The 21,394-nt window shown below is 40.8% G+C and overlaps 1 protein-coding gene across 2 annotated transcripts; it reads left to right on the top strand.

Moving 5' to 3' along the window:
• Positions 1-967: 967 nt before the first annotated feature.
• TFPI2 (tissue factor pathway inhibitor 2) lies at positions 968-6,749 on the top strand. Of its 2 annotated transcripts, none has more exons than XM_052695005.1 (5): positions 968-1,110; positions 1,193-1,372; positions 1,746-1,925; positions 3,147-3,320; positions 5,661-6,749. In XM_052695005.1, the coding sequence occupies exons 1-5, from the start codon at positions 1,029-1,031 to the stop codon at positions 5,759-5,761; spliced, it is 717 nt and encodes a 238-aa protein (XP_052550965.1). In that variant the 5' UTR covers positions 968-1,028; the 3' UTR covers positions 5,762-6,749. The 2 variants fall into 2 exon arrangements, with proteins under 2 accessions (XP_052550965.1, XP_052550964.1); XM_052695004.1 differs by having other exon boundaries at positions 969-1,110; positions 5,658-6,749.
• Positions 6,750-21,394: the final 14,645 nt, after the last annotated feature.

Below are 21,394 nucleotides of genomic sequence, written 5' to 3'. Positions count from 1 at the left end.
AAATCCAATGAAAGTTAAAGGCCATCAGTCCGATTGTATAAAAATCATCTGTGAGAAAGATGGCCTTTTTTTTTTTTTTTTCCTTCTGGAAATAGAAAATCTGGTGGTTGTTTTTTTCCTACTAGAGGAACCGAAGCTTTATTACAATCACTGCGTTTCACAAGTTTACCCAAAAATGAGGGCATGCTATTAACAGCCATAGTAATAAGATCCTGAAATATAGCAAATGTGTCCCATGGCAATGCCTCACATTGAACCAGGATTCTGTTCAGTTGTTGGTGTAGTTTTGCGTGTGTTTTTGTATGTTTCTGTGTTTTAACTAAAGCAGCTTCTTATTCTTGAGCAACTGGGAGATTTTTGAAGAGAAACAAGAGAAACCATAAAGGTTTTGGGGGGTTGAATTTGCTCCTCTTTCTTGTCTTTGTAGAAAGCAAAATCCTGTCAGGAGCAGCCAGCAATCACGCACGGTACATGGAACACAGTTTCCCTCGGGGCCTGCATGCCTGCTGGGGTTATCTTCAGGATAAACCAAGCCGTGATGCCTCCTGAGACCCATCCAGAGGTTTCATCCCTTCAGCTCTCGGCGCTTCCAGGCCCCGACGCCGGCTCGTTCTCTAGTGCTCCTGGTGCCGGGGCAGCTGAAGGCGGCCGGCTGTAAGGCGGTATGGCGGAGCCTCGCCGGCTGCTGCCGCCCCGCGCCCGTCTCGGGCTCCGCCGTACGCGTCCCGGATCCGTCATTAACGGGAAATTCTGTTCTGGCACCGTCCCGTAACACGGCCGTGGAGCCCCGCCAAGCCCCCCGCAGCCCCGGCTAAGCCCCCCCCCGACCCCGGGGCTCACGCAGGCGCGCGCCCCGCCGCCGACCTGCTGCCCCGTGAATCACCCCTTCCCCTCCCACCACACGCGCAAGGAGGGAGGCGGCCCGGGGAAGCCGTGTCGGCGCATATAAAGCGCTGCCGTCGGGCCGGGCAGCGCTGACCGTTCCCGGGACCTTGCTGCCAGCCGTCCCTCCCGCCCGCCACCGCGACATGGCCGCTGGCCGCCGCCTCCCGCTACCCGCGCTGCTGCTGCCGCTGGCCTGTGCCGCCCTGGCGCCGCGCGGCCTCACAGGTAGGAGCGGGGCGCGGGCGGCGCTCGGGGCCGGGGCCGCCGCCGCGAGGGTGCCCTCAGCCCCGGCCTTGTGTCTCCGCAGAGAAGCAGCGCGCCTGCCTGCTGCCCCCCGACGACGGGCCGTGCCGCGCCCTGGTGCCGCGCTGGTACTACGACAGGTACACGCAGAGCTGCCAGGAGTTCAGCTACGGCGGCTGCCACGGCAACGCCAACAATTTCCTCAGCTACGACGACTGCGAGAAGAGCTGCTGGACCATAAAGAGTGAGTCCGGAGCACCGAGAGCCCCCGGGGTGTGGGGGGCGTGCCTGGGGAGCTGCACCAGCCTGTACGCCGGGAGCTGTGTCAGATTGGAGTGCACGGGATGTACCACCTTCCTTAGAATCTTAGTATTATAACAAGCATCTATTTAATGCATTGGATTCCTCCTGTAAAGCTTATCCCACGTTTCTGTGGAGTGCAGGTGCTGGGACAAGCTGGGTCTTGCTACAGCCGGCGCACCCACACTCAGTGTGCAGCGCTGTGCTGTGGGGACAAGGGCACGAAGGGTTGGTTTTACTGAGGATGCAGTGCTGTGCTGTTGGAATGAGGACATGTAGGGGTGGTTTGACTGACTGTGGAACTGTTTTTGTTGCAGAGGTGCCTAAACTGTGCCGGATGGAGGCTGACACAGGGCCCTGCCGAGGACACATAAGAAGATATGCCTTCAACTTGAGTTCATTGAAGTGTGAGGAGTTCGTCTACGGGGGCTGCTACGGGAACGGCAACAACTTCAAGGACCTGCAGTCCTGTGTGGATCACTGTCTTCCAGAGAAAAGTAACGGTTGTTCCAAATCCTTAATAAACTAGATGGTTTGAAAGCGATACGAAGATGATACTTTATTTGGTATTTTGCTCTAGATACCTGCACAGTGGTTTTTTTTAAGCACAGTATGTTTCTGTAGCATAGATGCTTATTGTTGTCTTCAGGTTGTGGTGTGTGGCTGCTCTCACCTGCCTTTTACCGAGAGCACTCTATTACTCTGATATGGTGACTTCAAATTTGAGCACAGCTACACCCAGCCAGACTCTTGCCTTCTAGTGAACTGTGCACCTGTTAGATGAAGGGCAGTGAGATGGGAGACCTTTGCTGGGGCAGATGTCTAGGGTGCTGTGGCTGTCATGGTCAGGAAGGTGATATCCTGATATATGCAGAGGTCCTTTTATGAATTCAAGCCTGAGGGATGCTGCTGGGAGTGCTGAAAGCTCCACACCACCTAATTCAACTATCGATGGAAGACTTTTTGCCTCATCTGGTGTGGCTGTTCCCTGCCTCTCTGTACCAACTTTTAAGAGGAGAGAGGGTAATTATGAGGATGTGACTGTAGACGAATGTTTTCATAAACACCATCTGGTTAATACCTATTGCAGGACAGTGCCTTTGAAGAACAGAGAAATACCAGAATAGTGTTGCTGCCTGTGCTTTATTAGCGCTCAGTGAGATAGTTATTTTTGGTTGATGAGAAATTGTCACCATTTTCTTAAGCAAACAGAAAATTATTTTTAATTTCTGTTAGTAAAAAGTCTATAGCAACAGAAGTAAGATTTTGTTAAACATTCTAGTAAGAAATATGGTGAGGTTTTGTACTTCTTGCAGCAAGTGGGTAGGGTTTATTAGCAAAATTGTAGCAAGGACAGAGTAAATGGTACCTTTCTCACCTACAGAGGTAATTCCACTGGAATTGCTATTGTGTTCCTATAAACATGGAATCAGACTGCTGTCTATCTCCCATGAACATTTCTGCGCTTCCAAAAACAGCACTGCCTTTGGGAAATGAGGATGAATTTCACTTGTGAACTAAGCTCGTTTTCTGGGGCTGCCTGCTGCTTTCTCCAATGTATAACTCATAGGAATAGGATGCAGTAACTCTCTGAAGTCATTGGTAGCACTCATGTCAGTTCAATGGGAGTAATAGGTGTTTAACAACCAAACCGATTGCAGAGTTTTAATATGGTAGGCATAGAGATTATATAAATCATGTCCTTTTTCTTTTTCAAGCTGGCCCCTTGTTATGCTATAGCCCAAAAGATGAAGGATTGTGCTCCTCTTCTGTGCCCCGTTATTACTATGACACCACAAGTAAATCGTGCAAGGAGTTCAAGTACACTGGCTGTGGTGGAAATGCCAACAACTTCGTTACTGAAGTAGATTGCTACAATGTCTGTAGAAAAGGTAAGATTCCTTGGTATTTTGTCAGTCAAAAGCAGATAAACCAATCCATATACCAGTACTAGGTGTCCAGTGTGTTCTTTTACTCATCATTTTTTGTATAAATGTATGCTTTCTACAGTTTGGACTCAGTATTCTCAAAGAAAGGGAAAACTGAGATGCAATGCTAAATTGTTCATACAAGAAAAGAGTAATGTGTGGTGGTTATACAATTTTTAATTTTTAAATGAAATGTGGAGAAAGGCACACGAAAAGACATTAATTTAGTAGGGCCCACAAGGAATCAGTATTTAAACGGTTCTAAACACTAATTAAGGTTTTACTTTCTTCTAGATACTTTAAAGTGAGATTAAAGCAAGTTGTGAAATCAATTTACTTTTTTCTTTAGCATTTTTAGCAGCTAACATCCTCTCTTGATTCTCTGCTGCCTGTTCCCATTTCCCATTCCCATTGCTAAAGATTTCTGCCTCATCACTTGTGTTGAATCTGAGGCCATGGGGGGAAGGGTTGGGATGGTTTTTTTTCTTAATGATTTGATATAATGAATAATGAACCAGCTTCTTGTACTTGTAATTCAAAACTTGTTGTGCTGTTAGCTGCAGTAATATGTCTATACCCACTATTACAGATCTTATACTCTGATTGATTTGATATGTAAATCTATGAGAGAGAGAAGCATAGTTAATGTAAATCCCCAGAACAGTTAGGAAGCGGACATAGCACAAAACTTGAAAAAAAAAAAAAATTAAAAAAAAAATTATCCTAAGGGGGAAAAATTAGGGCTGTCTAACATATACTTCACATTCGAAAAAAACAAAAACAACAACAAAACAACAGAACACCAAAGCCCATCTCTGTTTTAAACATGAAACATTTATAGTGCCCAGGTACAGCTATATTTAAGGTGTGTGGAAGGCTTAAGTCAGTAGAGGATTATCCATTTCTGGGCTTGAAGTCCATGGCTGTTGAAGCTGGTAGTTGAAGAGCTGTGACTACTGTCTTTGGAAGTAAAAATATTGCCTGCCAGTTACTCATGGCAGTACTATTTCTGTGGCATACCACTCTGACTGTGTCTCTGCCATTCTGGCATTATAAGGGAGATACTAATGGTGTGCTAGGGTCTATCAGAGATGCCTATGATTACCTAATTTGCATCTATTACTCTCTGGAAGTGGTAGGGACAGGCTCTAGCCTAACCATGCAAAAAGAGAGGAGGAAGGAAATCACCTGTTCAGCATCTTGCCTTCTGTCCCTGCATACACTCAGCCACATCCACTCTGGGGGCTCTCCTCTACTCCCTCTTCACAGGGAAGAAAAGCATGAAGAAAAGTTATGTCTTGTTATTAGTGCAACAGATAGGAAAACTCAAAGGATTGGTTATAACTTGTGCATTTCAAAATTCAGTAAGGTGTGGTCAACTGAAGCTCATAGTTAAGGACATAATTAGTGTTAATTAACGTACATATACATTTCTATAGCTTGGGAGTGTACAGCAACATTAAGTAAATCTTTAAGGCAACTTAATCTATATTCTCCCCTTTCCAAGTTCCCCTCCCTAGTATCTTTCCTGTAACCTTTTGGAGTCTGAAGTTGTAATCGGTTAACTTCTCGTATGTATATATGCAACTGCTATTTAACTTGATCTGTAGCTCTTGAAATGACAAGGTACCTGAATAATTTCATTTTAAAAAACTAGAGTAGAAAACAGTTGCAGTCAAAGCAGATGAACAGGAAGCTGGATGCAGGACGCTGTGCAGATAAACAGGCAGTGCGGCAGCAAAGATTTCTCAGTCGGCATTGTCAAGCACTGGCTTTCAGGACTATACTCACATTCTTCGTGTGGCTTTTGTAAATTCTTCTGGAAATAACCCTGACTGCTGCCTTGGAGCATTCTGCAGCATCTTATGGAAAGCCTGTTCTTTGCAGGAACTCAGATAATTTTACCTTTTTTCCATCTCCCACAGGCACTGGTTATAATTAGATTTTGCCCTTTTGTTGATCAAAGAAATGAAGCAATAGTTTTCTTTTTTCTTTTGCAAGTAGTGTAGAGTGTACTTCCATTCTGGTGCTCCTGTGGGGCAGCTAGAATAGACCTGCATTCTTTCTCAGAAAAAGAACAAACAGCAAAAACAGAGAACAGTGCCATAGTGGATGCACTAGAAACCTTACTGTATGTGAGAATAGAGTGTCCAGAACTCATTTTACAGTTTCTGACATGGCTGTTATTATTGGGTTCAACTGGTTTAACATCATAATAAATAATAAAAAAAATTCCAAGCGGTGAAGAGTAATAATAACTTTGTCATTCTGCTTTGCTGACTACTTCCTTTACTTTCTTAGCAGGGAGTCAGAAACCAACCATCAACAAGCCAAGAAATCTACTCCGCAGAAAAATGATGAGAAAACTGATCAAAAAGCCTCAGACACATAACCTGAAGTCTTAAATCTAATGTGCCTTTGAGTGTTTGAAACACTTTGACTCTTTTTTTTTTTTTTTGTATTATAGTTTCCACAGATTTATACGTTGACATATAGTTCTGTCTTTCAGAACTGCTTGTTTTCCAACTTACTTTTTATAAAGGACTGCATTTAATAGAAGCAGAATGAACCTAATTATGGTTCTTCTACTCTGTTGTATTCACAGTAATACTTTGCCAGACATTTAGATTTCCATGTTTTTATGGGGGAATATTACTACTGCCTTGGGAGAATATTTCAGCTGTTAAAATCAGTTAAGACTTGAAAAAAGTTGTCTTAGTTACACTAAGGAGAATACAAAGCAAAGTCTCTGCAATGGAATTTTTTCTGTTTATACATCTTCTGCTTGCTAAAGAAGATGTGTGAAGAGAAGTGTGTTCAGAGGTTCATAGCTCTGCCATTTTTTCACATATTTTGACACTGTCTTTACAGTCTTTACCCCTTTACAGTCGCACTGATAGTCAAAACCTTTCAGCCTTTGTAACAAGAAATATAAACATAAATCTGGTTCATCCCACAAAAGAGAATTGGAATTAGGGATATTATGCCAAATACTCTGACAAAAACAATGAGTAACCTGCTTGAGTATTAAAAGGAAAATGTAGATGTTACTTAGTTGAAATTTCAAACACCATGACAAAGTCATGCTCCAGATTCTCTTGTGACAGAAATCAGCATTTTTCTTCTTTTTTTTTTAATTAAACACACTGAACATATCTGTTAAGGGTCTTGATAGTAATGTTTGTGGGATGTGCTAAAAAAAAACAGAAGCTTCTGCAAATCTCACATAATCTGAGGCACTGTTGTATTTCTTATGTTAGATTATGCCTGTGGCAATATTATTGCACTTTTATGTTTTGTGTTTGAGCCATGTCTGAATTTCAATTCATTTCACCTACAACGTTTTCTAATATGGATTGATATGTAATATCAATAAATTTTTTTGAAGAACAACTTGTTTTCTTTCATATGATTCTGTTAATTACCCTGAATGACTTGCATGCACCAATATGTGTTATGGAGCCTATTATCTACTAATTATGACTAGTAGAGTTTAGTTGGCTCTTATATTATTTCCTTATGCTGAAGTCTTCATGTGAAGAAAGCCATCAGACTGCACTGATGTCATTCATTCGTGAGCTTTTATGGCTCAGTTGGCTCCATTAGGAGCTGCTGTGGAAGGAAGGGCTGCCTGTCTCAGATGACTGCTGCTGGGTGTCCTGTCTGATGCTAGGCTGCCCGATTAGTGTTTGTAAGGATGGTGGGCTGACATGTAAAATTCCTTTTTGTTCCAACTAGAAGGTTTCAGGTGCCTGCTTTATCTCCATTTCAGTGAAGGAATGTGGTAGGAAAACTAGCCAAGATTTTTTTTCATTCTGATTTTTCTCTCACCCCTGTGCTTGCAACTGAAGCAGTAAACTGCTTGCTATAGTCTTCCTACCACACCATTTCTGCTACTTAGTCTCAAAAGAAACCACCTTATTCCAGTGGATCTTTCATCCTAGCCATCTCCTGTGACTCAAACCCGAGCTGAGGTGAATCTGGGGTGTGCTGGCACTGCCAGGATTTCAGCTGGGGCTGCTCTGGCCTAGGGAGTTATTACAGCTCCCTAGGCAAGATGAAACACACTGTCCAATGGACACTGCCCCCATCCCTTTCCTCAGATTGTGAATTTTGGCTGCTTCTGGCACAGGCAGCTCTGTGTCCCTCTGAATGCCCGGTACTATGGCATGTGAGGCCCCAGCTGCATTTGATATAGCTTGCAGACTGAGTTGGAAAAAGAAGCTCATTTCAGAAGTTGTAATTCAGTTTAACTGCCTCTGCAGTATAGATCTCCCTGTGCTCTTTCTTTCCATGCAGGAAACATTCAAAGTCCAAGGGCCTGTTTCTAGGCTACTCCATGAAATATCAGAGGCTTAGGTTTGAATCTCCTACCTACCTAGTACCAAATATTTTAATCAAATCATTTTTTATTCTTGCAAGTTTCCCTAATAGTGCAAGATAACAACTGTGTAAATTTCTTTCAGCCTCTCTTCTACTATTCTACCTAATAAAACTTTCTTTTCAGGTAAATGCCTTAAACTCTCTCTCTCTCTCTTTTTTTTTTTTTTTTTAAGAATTTCAAGAATTTCAGCTGCCAATGTGCTGCCTTGTTTGATGTGCTTGAGTTGCTCTGGTATCCCTCCAGCCTCCTGCTGTGCCTTTGACTAACCTAAATAATTCCCTATTATCTACAGCATTTTATATGACTCATGATTTACTTCCTTTTTCAGCTTGCTGATGAAACAACAATGGCCCAAGGTTGGGTCAACTGTTAGCATTTTGCCACGCTGAAAATTAATGCTGCTCACACCATCCTGCAAATTAACTTTTATTATAGTAGCCAGTGTCCAGCAGCTGCTATAGTGTGTCACAGCGCAAATTTCTGCTGCAGAGGAGGGAAGCAGTGATTATAATCAGTTGGGTTCATCTTGTCTTGCGCAGGTAGACTTCCACGGAAGCTCATGACTAATGATTTACTTGGGACAGTCATACCTGCTGCTTAACAGCAGCTGCTGAAATAAGCTGATTTGACTAAATGCCATTGCAAATATGATCACTGATCTTTAACTTTCCTTTGCAATCCACAATTCTGGTTCTTTTCTTAGTGGTATCTTGTGAAGAAGTGCATCAAAATTCCATAAAAAAGAAAATTTGCATTGATTCTTTATCCTTAGTCTGTGGCAACACTCAGGGAATGGCTTTGAAAAGTATTCCAGGAGGAGAGGAGCTTCTTCATCTTTATATGTCAGTAGAACTTTAAATGTCAAAAAGAGAAAAAAAATCCATGTGGAAATATGTTTTTTTTTACTGATAGGCTGAATGATGGCAGGCTAAATTTCAGTATGTCTCATTTTGACAGTGACAGCCCTAATAAATTACTTTCTCACAATTACATACATCAAGATCAAAATGGCAGTCAGTTGCTGTGTTGCTGGAGTTGGATTTCCTACTGCCAGAAATGTCTCCATTCCTCTATTGATCCTTCAGCTGAGGAGGTAGAAAATGTGGAATGTTTTAACGAACAGTTGTTCACTAGACACAATGGGCCAAAAAAAAATATCTGTGAACTTGCATCTCAATCACAGGTGACAGATTTGATCCCTAAGCTTAAGGTCAGCCATATGCTGAGGGCAACTCTCTGTTATCCAAGCAGTGACCAGAAATCTGTTGCACTACATAAATGTACTGCAGCTGTTGTGCAAAACTGCAAGAACCACAACACAAATGTGCCAGAATTATTGGGTATTTACATTAATGTTACTGAAAGCAAAATATACCTCATTATCTTTCTAGAAAGCTTTGTATTATTATGCATAACTATCACTGTTGGTAATTAGCTCAGAGATACTTGCTTCTGTTGAAGCAAACCTCATTTTTTATGGAGGTCCTGTATAGTAACATCTATCATCTAATAAATTACTTAATTGCTGAGATGTATTAATCATAATCTATAAAGCCTAATGAACATCTGTGATATTAAAAAATCCAAGTAAACAAGAAGTCTGAAAGTGTGTTGCTCGTGATATTAGGCAACTGATGCGATCATAAGCTGTGTCCTCAAGCTTGTGAGTATACAGCAATATTAACCCTTATTTTTTCTCATGCTTAATCCTCAATGAAGATCTTACTACATTAACTATGGGTAAAATTCTCTCACACAGCTGGCAGCAGAGTTACAACTTTTTTTGCTTGGTGAGCTTTCTGTGTGGTGAGGTATTGCTTGCTTAGTGAAGTGCAGCAGCTTTTCTATGAGGCCAGTGCCCAATTTAGATTTTTTAAAGCTTAATACGGAGCATAATACTAAAACTCATAGCAACTTATAAATGCTTATGAGTGCTACTCTCGCTGGGATATTTTTTTCTGAGTGTGGGAAGCCAGATAAAGAGGATAAATTATACTAATAAAAGCTACTTTAATAGTCAAGAGAACAAGTGTGAAAAATATACCTTGTTATAGAGCTTCCTGTTATTGTAGTAGTTTTCAATAAGCAGAAATCTTGATTTTTTTAGCAGTGTCAAAAAAAAGCGTACTGTATAAAAATGCATCCAGAAGAAAGCAGCAAGACTAGCAAGAGCTTCTGAGTTTTTTCTTTTTTTCTAGCAAGACATTTTCTCATTTTTTTTCTCTCTGAAAGCAGGAAGAAGTCAGATGAGAAAAACAGTGATGACAAATGGTATTTATTGCTCTCCCCGGGACATGAGCTGCCATGCTGGAGTACAAGGAGTCTGCACAGCTCCCACTCTGCCAGCCAGAGAGACACTCCCATGATTTCAACAGGACCTGAGGAGAGTCCAAGCATTGCAACAACCTCCCTCAGCTTCAGGACAGTGGTCTAGCACTGAGCAGTGTTCTCTGAACTGCAGCAGCAGGTGTACCTTGGGTTTATTTTAAGATTATTTTAAGATTATCTTACTTAGATTATCCAGTTCCAACCCCTTGCTGTGCGCAGTGTTGCTGCTCACAAAATCAGGCTCCCCAGGGTCCCATACAACCTGTTCTTGAGCACGACCAGTGATGGGGAATCCACAGTCTCTCTGGGCAGCAGTGCCAGTGCCTCATCACTCTCTGAGTAAAGAATTTCTTCCTATTATCTGACCTAAATTTCCCCAAGTCCTTCTTGGCAGGGCTGCTCTCTTTCAGTTCTTCTCCCATTATGTATACATATCTGGGATCGCCTTAACCAAGTGCAAAACCTTGCACTTGGCCTTGCTGAACCTCATTAAATTCATATGGGCCCATTTTTCAAGCATGTCTAGGTCCCTGTGAATGGCACCCCTTCCTTCTTTTTATCAGATTTATCAGCAGTTTTAACAGCTGCACAACTCAGCTTGGTGTCATCTGCAAACTTGCTGAGAATGCACCAGATCCCATTGCCTATGTCACTGATAAAGATGTAAAAGAGTAACAGAGCCAAGACAGGTGGTGTGGGGTGCACCACACATCACCAGCCTCCACCTGGACATGCGGCTGTTGGGAACAACACTCTGGCTGTGACCGTCCAACCAATTCCTTACCCACCAAATAGTTCACCCTTCAAACTCATGTCTCTCCTATTTAGAGATAAGGATGTGGTGTGAGACCAGCATGAGGCACTTTACCTGTGTTCTTCAATTCTTATCCCTCGGTGCAAGCCAATGAGCAAAAATCCCAGCAAAAATGTTCCCTACTTTTATTTCAGTGCCCACAGTAGTATTGGATGCTTGATATCAGAGACTGTGTGCTCTGGTGAAGCAATTGGTCTCTCTCCTTTGGGAAAGTACTCACTAATTCATTGCTTTACTCCAGTGTGTCTCCACATAAGATAGGCATTGAAATTTCTCTGAAGCCTATAATAGGAAAACATTGAAAATTATCTGTCCTAATATTAAAGGCATTGATTTGACTAGGTTTTATTAGGAGTTGTTCTTTGCAACTTTGAAAGAACTGGACTTTAGTATCATTTTCAAGACCCTCTTCTGTCAAAATATAAAGCAATAATGAGGTAAAGTGAGACTGATTTATCTTGAAGAAGGAATTTTAAAATCTTAGTTAGAGTCATTGGATAGCTTGGATGTTCTTCCTTCAGACGTATTAAGTGCTACTGTAAACCTAATCCACATGTCATTTTCATACTGGCAATTAAACTGTGCTCCTTAACTCATCTCATGGCATTTTTGCATCCTTTTATTGTTAACTAGAGTAAGCTGTGATGAAAGAAAACTGTACATTGTGAATTAGAATAAATTCTAATTTCCACAGAACTATTTAAAGTTGCAACACCTGGAAAATGTAAAAGCAGTGGTGAAGTAAAACCTGTTTTTTTTTTTTTTTTTTTTTTTTGTTGTTGTTGTTGTTGTTGTTGTTGTTGTTGTTGTTGTTTTTTGTTTGTTTTGTGAATTTTGAATCTTTTTCAAACTGAGACTGGTAAAAAGATTACAGACTGCACTCTGCGGTTATGCTGATGGAAAGCTGCTCTCATCTCCAGATATACAACAAAGCAGATCTTTGTAAACCTATTGAAATGGAGCTGGCAAAGCACTGTCAAACTCTTACTGCCTTGGTTTCGAGCAGACACCTGTATTTAATGGTCCCATTGCCAGCAGACAGAATTGTGCCTTTAAATGTGATAGCAAGCACCTAACAGCATTCAGAATTGAGATTTTATCCATGGCAAATTGCAGAACCCCATAGAAAGCAGCTCAGAGGGCTCCAAAAGGGAGGCAGGGCATGTTTCCAACACGTGTAAAAGGTAAATGAGCAGAATATAAAACTATCATGACTCTTATGGGCTCAAGAGATGTCTAGAGGTGTGTGGTGTGCTGATGCTGATGCCTTTGCTGGTAAATCTTCATCTGGGAAAGAGGAGTGAGGGTCTGGAGTGGCTCAGCAGACTTCTCCTGCTGTGCAGTGGCAGTTCCTGCTGCAGTGCTCCTGAATGCAGCACCTGGCATCTTGCTCTGTGGGAATTAGCTGGGTTGAAGCAGATGATATGTGGAGTTTGAATTTATCTTAAGAGTAACATAGTACCAGAAATGCAAATCAATTCTCTGAAGACACAGCCAAGAAACTAGGGACCAAGCTGAGTCTAGGCACCCAGGGTTCTTCCCATCACCACTGTTGGGGGAAATCCCTGTTCCCAGCATGAGTCACAGACCTTATTGGGTTTGGGGAGGATGCTGGAGCCAGTGCTGGGCACAGCTGCGTAGCAAATCCCAGCCGGGCAGGGACAGTGCTGGTGTAATCGCTCCAGGCTGGAATAGGGAAATGACTGTGGGCAGAGAGAGAGCCTGAGGACCAACATGTACTTACATCCTTCAGCATTACAAGATGACCTTTTTGGCCACACAGCAGTATTACAGCACTACCATGCATCATCTTATATACAGACAGCAAAAAGAAATAGGAAATGGAAACAGCTCTCTGTCCTCTCAGGTGGATCACATACTAATAGCAGACCTTCGAACAACACTGCTGTTGTCAGCAGCAGCCTAAGGGTAATACTTTTCTCCAACTTTTCTCTTTCTTTTTTTTAATCCAAAATCATTAAAAATAAAGAATATTTTGTTTTCTAGCTGATGAAATGTCTCAGTAGCACTGGAGCGAATGCCCATAAAGCACAGCAAAGCACAACTTCCATACGTTCTCTGCTGCTGAATGATTGTGACAGCTCTTCCTCTATTACATGGCATTTGAACTAAGCACATGTAAAGAGAAGTTATAATGCAAAAATAAATACATGAAATACCCAGGAATAGGATGCATTATGACTAGCATTCATTTGCTGTTTTAAATCCTGTTCATATTTTCTTTCAGACTCTTGGATAGTCATGCTCCAAAAGATGATTTGGACTCAATTTTTCTGTTTGCTTTGGTCATTAAGTTTCCATTTAGCAGTCATTCAATTTGCAGGAATAAAAAAGGTTTTCATAACCAACAACTCAACAACTCTGGAAACTGTTTTGTCTCAGAGAGACCTTAATGGAACATATTTAGTCTCTACAATGTCCCCTTCACCAGTAAAGTTGTCATTTCCTTGGTTTTAATGATAAGGGAGAACCAAATGAAGGTCACAAGGAAAGCAGCTGCACATGCTGTATCTGCAGAGAGTGCTGGCCGCACTGAAGTTGGAAAAATTGGAACTAGAAAGGATTGGGAAACAAAGACCACATTTACAGAAGTGTTTGGTTATTGGTACGTAGCTAACCAACTCCAATTGATAGAGTGGGAATTTCCCAGACACTTCAAAAAACGTCTAGTGCACCTTATCTCTGCCCCTAGACATATATTTCTATCTCTATTTATTGAGGCAAATAGCTTCAAAAATCTAGCTACACCTTTCATTTTCTGAATACCAGGTTGTTTGTGGCTCATTCAATTGTTCTGCTCAGAACTGCGCACGTTGGTGTGGCCCAGCATTCATACTCCTTCCCTACTTGTGTGCCAGCTGCCAGGATCCCACGACACTCAGCTGACTGGGTTAGAGGACCAAAGAATGCACAATTCGACCCACTGATGGGCAACTGCCTGGAAGTAGAAAAATGAAAACCAAGAGAATAGGTGAAAATATACATGGACATATAAATGCTTGACTTAGTGTAGCTGCTTAGGTGACCAGCAGAGTCCTGGACCAGACCCTACTCCCTGCTGGTTCCTTCTGCCTTTGAATGAATGAACTGAATTTGGTGAATTTTCTGCTATTAAAATTTTCTCCAAAGCATAACTAATTTAAATAAAGACAAAAATATATCCTTAAATTGCCTTAAATGCTGCAGTATGAGAAGATATCAAGACATGAACCACCTGTGGTCTCAGTTTTGCAAACCAGAAACCTGTCTGACATTTTGAGCAATCAAAACCACACCCTATTCCATTTGGCTCTGATTTATTGACTAAAAAGCTCTCATATCATTCCCTCCCTCCATGGTTGCTGGTACTAACTACAGTTCCAGATAACATGAAAGAAAATTTGCTCTGCCAAAGATGGCTGTGGTTACCATTGTAATTTTCTAACATGGTTATCATTTTCACGTTTCCACTTTCTGTGTTCCCCAGTCCAGAGATGAATCATACACAGGAAAAAAAAAAAAAAGTGCTCATATTAAATTGGTTTCAGAACATTAAGAAAAAAACATCCACCGCACCCTGTGATTAATTCATTAATCCATCTTTCAAAACAAGTAATCTAATTAGCTTGCAAACAAGAACATGACGCACACGTGGCTCTTCAAATGGTGTTGACATACTGAATAGCTCAGATTCCTGAGATACACGGCCTTTCACTTGATGCTTCCAGTTCCTGTAAGACCCTGGCCAAAATGCTTCTCCACTCAAACATTACTGGATGCAGGACATGGAATGCACTCATCTCCAATGCCAGGTCACACAGAATAGGTCTCATCATTTGGAAAAAACTGAAATTACAAGTGCTTCTAACCAGCAATCCTAAGCTGTTTAGGAAATAGGAAGATTTTTAAAGACCTGGGAGTTATCTTTTGGCCTTTTCATAAGCACTAAAAGTCAACCAAATTTCAACAGCTCATGCATATAGATACATCTTTATACACTAAAGAGAAGGTCTGAAGAAGTAGACTGACCAGCGAAGAATGCAAAGAGAAGTCTGTTAGCTCTGTTATGAATGCTATGCTGTGGCAAGAGGTCACAAAGTATAAAGAAGGGGTGGTGGTGGTGTGCAGCAGACTGAAGCTGAAAGTCATGTATACCTATCATCCAATTAGAAGCCAATCCAGAAAAAAGTACCCGGAAAAATATTGCTCTTCTATTCTTAATGATACAATTAGCTTTAAATAATTCAGGAAATGCAACCACAATAAACAAGCTTGTAGGTTTTTAGCCTTTCATTGTTCAGTATTTTTACTTTTTTTTTTTTTTTCATGTTTATGTCTATATTGTCATGTCATAAAATGAGATTTTTGTGAGGATGTGGTAGCTGTCAAGGTCTCTGTCCTTTCGGCTAATGGAGTTGATACAGCACTTAATTCATCCTTGATGTCATCCAACAAGGAAGACTTTATTTTCTGTTACTGACTTCCTGATTTTTTACAAACAATTTTGGGGGACAAATTATAATATTACTGGAAAATATTTCTCAATCATCTTTCAAAGTTTAACCCAAAAGAGTATTAAATGCTAGCTATGCTGTTCATTACCATCTTTATCCCAGAAATCTCTAGGGAACTCAGCCAGTTTCTGAGAACTCAGTTAATTAACTGCTGAAAAAAAGGAGGAAGTTGTAAATGTGAAGATGAAGACAAGGAAGGCGAATGACTACCACACTGACCTGAGTCTAACAAGATGTCTTTTGGTACACCTAATACTTGGTCAGTGGCTTAGATGGGTGGAGATTGACATGGGAAAATACATATATACCTTACATGTTGTGTAATGGTTCTTGCACTAGTTCCTTTTGCATAAGCTGAATCAGAAGGCCTTTTTGGGGTGGCTTTGTAGCAGATTGTGGGAAAGGCCAGAGATTTGAGTTCATGTGGATGCAGTCATGCAAATAAAGGAGCAGGAAGGTTAATGGGTACACTGACATTTGCCAGTGATCAACCTAAGAGTAAACCACAGACTGGCAGAATTCATTCTACGAATGCCACCCTACAAATGCCACCCTTAAGAACTTCCAAGAATTCAGTCTGAAATCAACCAGTGCACTCATAAAATGTGAAGTGTAGGCCTAATAAGCACCACTGTCTATCAAAAACAGAATTTCTGTCCTCTGTAAAGTTTGAAGTTCTTTTGAATTTCAAATATTTTCCTCCATTGTTGATCTGGAGCAAAAGGAAAAAAAAAAAAGTAGAAATATCAGACTTACAATGAAAAACTACTTTTGTAAGATTTAATTACATTTCAAACATATCATTTTTACTAAAAGAAGTATAAGAGTAGTCAAGTCAAAACAAAATGTGATGGATGGCAGAAAAATGCTTTCCTCTTTTCTCCTCTAATGCTGTTGACAGAAACATGTTCTCACAAAACAGCCTCAGTCAGACTGATATTCCCCAACAGAAAGGTTTTTCCTTTTGTAACTGTGTGGCCAAGCCTAGTCAGACACTTCATGTATATCTTGTTCATCTGTACTTATCACATCAATGAGAAATACTGGAATCCTGGCAGGTGAAAAATCAGTATGAGTATTGGACTGAGAAGACCATGAAAAAATACAGACACAAACAGATGTTACATCATTTGAAGTTCTACAAAGCCTAGGAGTCCTTTCAGGATGTAAATTCAGCGTAGTCGTTTGTGATGCTTAATTTTCAAATGAGTTTCCATTTTGAGGCAGAGATTCAGTGGATAATACAGTGGATAATAGTACAGACAAAGAATGTCTTACAACCAAATACCAGCCCGAAAAGCTCTGTGCAAATGCACCAAGGCTACTTCTGGCCTGAAATGACTTTGAAACAACTATAAAGCTGCATTTGCTTGACACTGCACCTGAGCTAAGAAATCTTATCAAAACTTGAAGGCACAGTCTCCCAGATGCGGGTTCTTGAATCTTATTATGCTCCTCTATGAATGAGATTCTTTCACGACCACTTTGCAGAGCAGAAAGGAGTAATTTCCTGCAGGCCAGCTAGACACATAGCTCTCATGAAGTTAAAAAAAAGTTGCTTACATCTTAGAAGACTTGACTAATTTGCCTAAAACAGCACAAAAATATGGTCATAGCAGGCAAACTTCATCTTGGATTACTGAAATCCTAGAAAATCCTGTGAAACAGGCTTCCCAAGCTCCATATGAACAAGGCAGTAATTAAATCCCAGATAGGGCAGTGACATGGAGTGGGTTCTCTCTGAAATGCTGACCACCATATGACCTCATTCTGGAAGGGCTGTATCCCCGTTGATGTAATCCTCATGTCTACAGGTGCATAGCAACATCTTGCCCAGAGATTATACTTTGTGTTGTTATCAACTTCATTTGGGAATCATTACTGGCAAGTCAGTACTATGGCTGAAGCAGGTGGTCTAAAAGCCCATCTAGGATTAAGTTCCTGCATTGAAGACAGAGGGAAGACCTGGCACTACTTTGGATACACATGGTATCTGTTCACTGTCATACAGTATTAGCTGTATCTGCCTTCCCACTGGCAGACTCAGCTAGCCAAATAATTTGATTCTGGTCTCCTAGAGGATCTCATAATACATACAAGGCTTTATTTGCCCCCTCCCCCTAGCCAGTGTCACCTCTACCTCAGGTATTTTCAGCCAGTGACCTTTGGAAAACAAAATAAACAAGAAGCCCTCTTCTTTAAGGGAGCCATATCATCCTCCAATAACTGCACTGTCCAAGCATCAGTGAGAAGTCTAGCACAAATACAGCAAATGCCTCAAGTAACACAAAAAAAGAATTACAGCAGTTGTAACAGCAGTTATAACTGCTGTACAAGTCCTTTGGTGTCTTGGCTGCCTCAAGGCACACCTCTCTGCCTTGCTTACAATTTTGGGCACACTCTGCCCATGCCCTAAGCAAACTCAGCAAATGGCAGCTCAGCATAGGAATAATTGTATTAGTGCTAAAACCAATAACTAATTTGAGACACTGTGTTTTTTGGCATTAGGTGGTGTTGTGCTCATGCGTGAGAGATGAGTCACATCCAAAAAAATCACAGCACAGGCCAGACAAAGATGATCTGCAGAAATCAAGATGGATATATTTTTACTTTATTTTGTCATGTGTTTTCTATTTCCATCTTCAATGTTAATACAATTTTATTTGATACTCAATGTGCTCACACACATTTCTTATGCTCTATGTTGAGTATTTGTATTCTTTTCCTTAAACTTGTAAATTTCAGTGTCTGCCATAAAGGAAAGTATTGTAGCAGTATTTGGCATATGTATGTTGGACCCATTCTCATACCTCATAAGTGTTCCAAAAATAAAATCCTGCCACCATTTACAAGCTACAGATATAACCAAAACCATTTTGCCAAATGTGCTTGGCAGTTTGTATTGCACAAGGATAACCTTTTATATGGCCCCTAAAAGTTTGTCAACTAAAAAATAGATATACAGAACACAAGTTATACAGAGTAATACGTACATTTAATGAGCTTGCTTTAATTCCTCTTTCTAATACTATATAAATTGCTCTGAAGTAATGTCTCCTGTTTATTTCTATGGAAACTACAACAGACACAAAGAGCTTAGTAACAATGTTTGATCAAATAAATTCTCAACTACAAATCACTTCAACATAGGCAATCACGAGCCAGTTCGCACAGATACGGTGGTTGAGATACTCTTCATTTCATGATATGACAGCTGTGCATGACCATTCAGAATATGGCTAATCTTTCATGTCACTATCATCAGTGCTGGAATGCACTACACACCACCTCACTGCTCCCACATCCACTGTCTGGGCTCCATATATGTTCAGCAGTGTCAGTGGGTGCCATCCTTTTCTGCATGGAAGAATACAATTCCACACATTTACTTCATATGCATTTCCATGTCAGATGCCATTCTGTCAGATTGCCCCTCTGCTGCCATCTGTCATATGGCAACAATATGTAATAGAATATTGGTGGGAAGGTTCAACCTTAACCGTATCACCACCATCTGTTTCTGACATTGTGGGCCAACATGATGAGATGAGCTGCAGTACTTTTAAAGAAGACCTCATAAAAAAAAGTCCAGAAAGCTAAGTGTGGGTAATAGGTTATTCCTGTAAACTCAACATCTTAGGAGCAAGTATTCATTTTTTCCAAACTAAAGGTTATTAATATGCTGAAGTGTGAAAGTAGCTGTTGTCTCCCTACAATAAATACTGGCCAGTTAGAGGGATTTGCACAAAATGTAGACTGTTCCTTCATTTCCTAAGTCACATTTTCCCCCACAGTTAAAATAGAAAGATTGGTTTTATAGAGTGTTTGCAGTTTGGTTTTATTATATACCTCTGGTTTTATAGCCCAGTATTTTATGATGTTCCATAAAACTAACCCAGAAGCATCCCACCATTTTCTTCGAATCCAAATGCCTAACCCTCCAGTCTTTTTCCAGGCAATACTTCTAGTGAAATTCTTTGGAATTTCAGTTGAGCACAGACTAGCTTCATACCATAGGATTTGTCATTAGAACCTTTTTAGCTAATTTGACTTTTCCATTTGCCTCAGCAGTTTTAATTTCAAGCACGCCCTACCACAGCCAAATATGATGACAACATCTTTCAGAAAAGCATACTGGCTTTGCTCTCCATTCATTTGCTTCCCTAAATCCTTGTACCCCCTTTTAACTCAGTCCTTTCTTTATCACATTTTACTATTGATAGGCACTACTTAACAACTCTGCCTGCATATTCTTGGTAAAAAATGAAAATCAGCTAAGAAATCCAATTAAATCAGGAGATATTCTTATATAGTAACAATCAGAAGAAATGCTAAAATAACTCCTTTGGTATTGCAACAAGACTTTTTCCTGAGCCTAAAGAGTCCTTTGAACTGTTCTGAGGTCTACTCATTTTCTTTTTTCCTTTAATCTTTTATGGCTCAAAAAGACGTAATGAGTGGTCTTTGAAATATAATTTTTCCTTGTGTAAAATCATTCTGTTTCATTAAAATTTTTGAGAAACCATTTTTATGGCTCAGAAGGAGTATAAAATCATTTTCTGAGATATTTCGGAGAGATTTCCCAGGTCCTGCTGACACAATGCAGTGAAGCTCAGCTCTTGTGTTGCGGCTTTTGTTCCTCTGTGGTTTGGCAGAGGAGAGCACAGAAAAAGTGATCACCTTGTGTGTTATGGGAAACCAGGTCTGAATAATGCCAGGCTGCACTTGGGCAGGCGATCACATGGCACTGTGGGACAACCACACAGTTTGAATTTCCACTGTGGAGGAGACCTCATCCCATCCCTGATACAATCCCTTCTATTATTTCCTTTTAGTTCCAGTGCCACATGGAGATGACATATCCCACCATGAAATGAGATACAACTTCACTAATTACTGGAAAGCAGAACAGGACATTATGCTCAATAGCCTTGATGAAAAAGGCTTTACAAATACAAAATTGAACCCAATCTGAAAAATTATTGGAAGGTCAGGTTTATCTAATTGCTCAATGCAATCAGAGATGATTGTCCTTTGAGGCTGAAGTATTTCCACAATGCACAAGTTCTTTCTTCTCACATCTTCTCTAGGAAAGCTGTTCCAGTGCTCCACTACCCTGTGAATAAGGAATTTCTTCCTAACATCTAATCTGAATTTCCCCTCTTTTAGTTTAAAGTAATTCCCCCTTGTCCTATCACTAACTACTGTGTAAAAATTCAGTCCCACTCCTGCTTATAAGCTCCCTTCAAGTACTGGAAGGCTGTAGCAAGGGCTCTCTGGAGACCTCTTTTCTCCAGGCTGAACAATCTAAACTCCCTCAGCATTTCTTCACCAGAGAGGTGCTCCAGTGAATATAGCATGTTTTTGTGTGCCTGCTTCCCTACATGCAGGCGTGCGTGCCACGCCACTGAGGACCACACCTGGTGGACACCTTCTGGTAGAGCACACTGATAAGGGGATTTAATAGTATTAGACTGAAATTATACCAAGGTAGAAATGTTTTTTCTCTTCCCCTTTCTGCTTGTTAAAAATACTAAGGAACTTATCTTCAGAGCTCCCAGATACTTTGGGGCTGTTTTTACATAGATAATGGAATAACCTTTTTTCATGTGAGGGATATTTAGCTCTGAATAAATGAATATTTCATATCAGTTAAAATTTACCATAAGTCATATTTATGCCCCCTTAATGCCAGACAGTGGATGGCTAATTGTGCCTACCTAACAATTACTGGGACAAACCCCTGTTAGACTACAATGAATGCACCCAACAAAGCTCATCTGCTTAAAAATTACAGGTAAGTATTTGTGACCTTTCACACCTGCTAATGTTACTGCTATGAAAAGACCCTTACCTGCTACAGACCAGCCAGCTGGATGAGTCAGCTGAAAACCTGTACAATGCCCTGAGTGAATTAGTAATACTGATCCATCATTTAGCAAATTTTCTGAGTTCATTGCCATCTTTCATGTAGGAGCTGATGAGGAAATGAATGACT

This window comes from Tympanuchus pallidicinctus, unplaced genomic scaffold, assembly GCF_026119805.1.
Source record: "Tympanuchus pallidicinctus isolate F22 unplaced genomic scaffold, pur_lepc_1.0 scaffold3, whole genome shotgun sequence".
In the NCBI taxonomy this organism is placed as follows: domain Eukaryota; kingdom Metazoa; phylum Chordata; class Aves; order Galliformes; family Phasianidae; genus Tympanuchus; species Tympanuchus pallidicinctus.
This window is presented reverse-complemented; position numbering and strand designations above follow the sequence as displayed.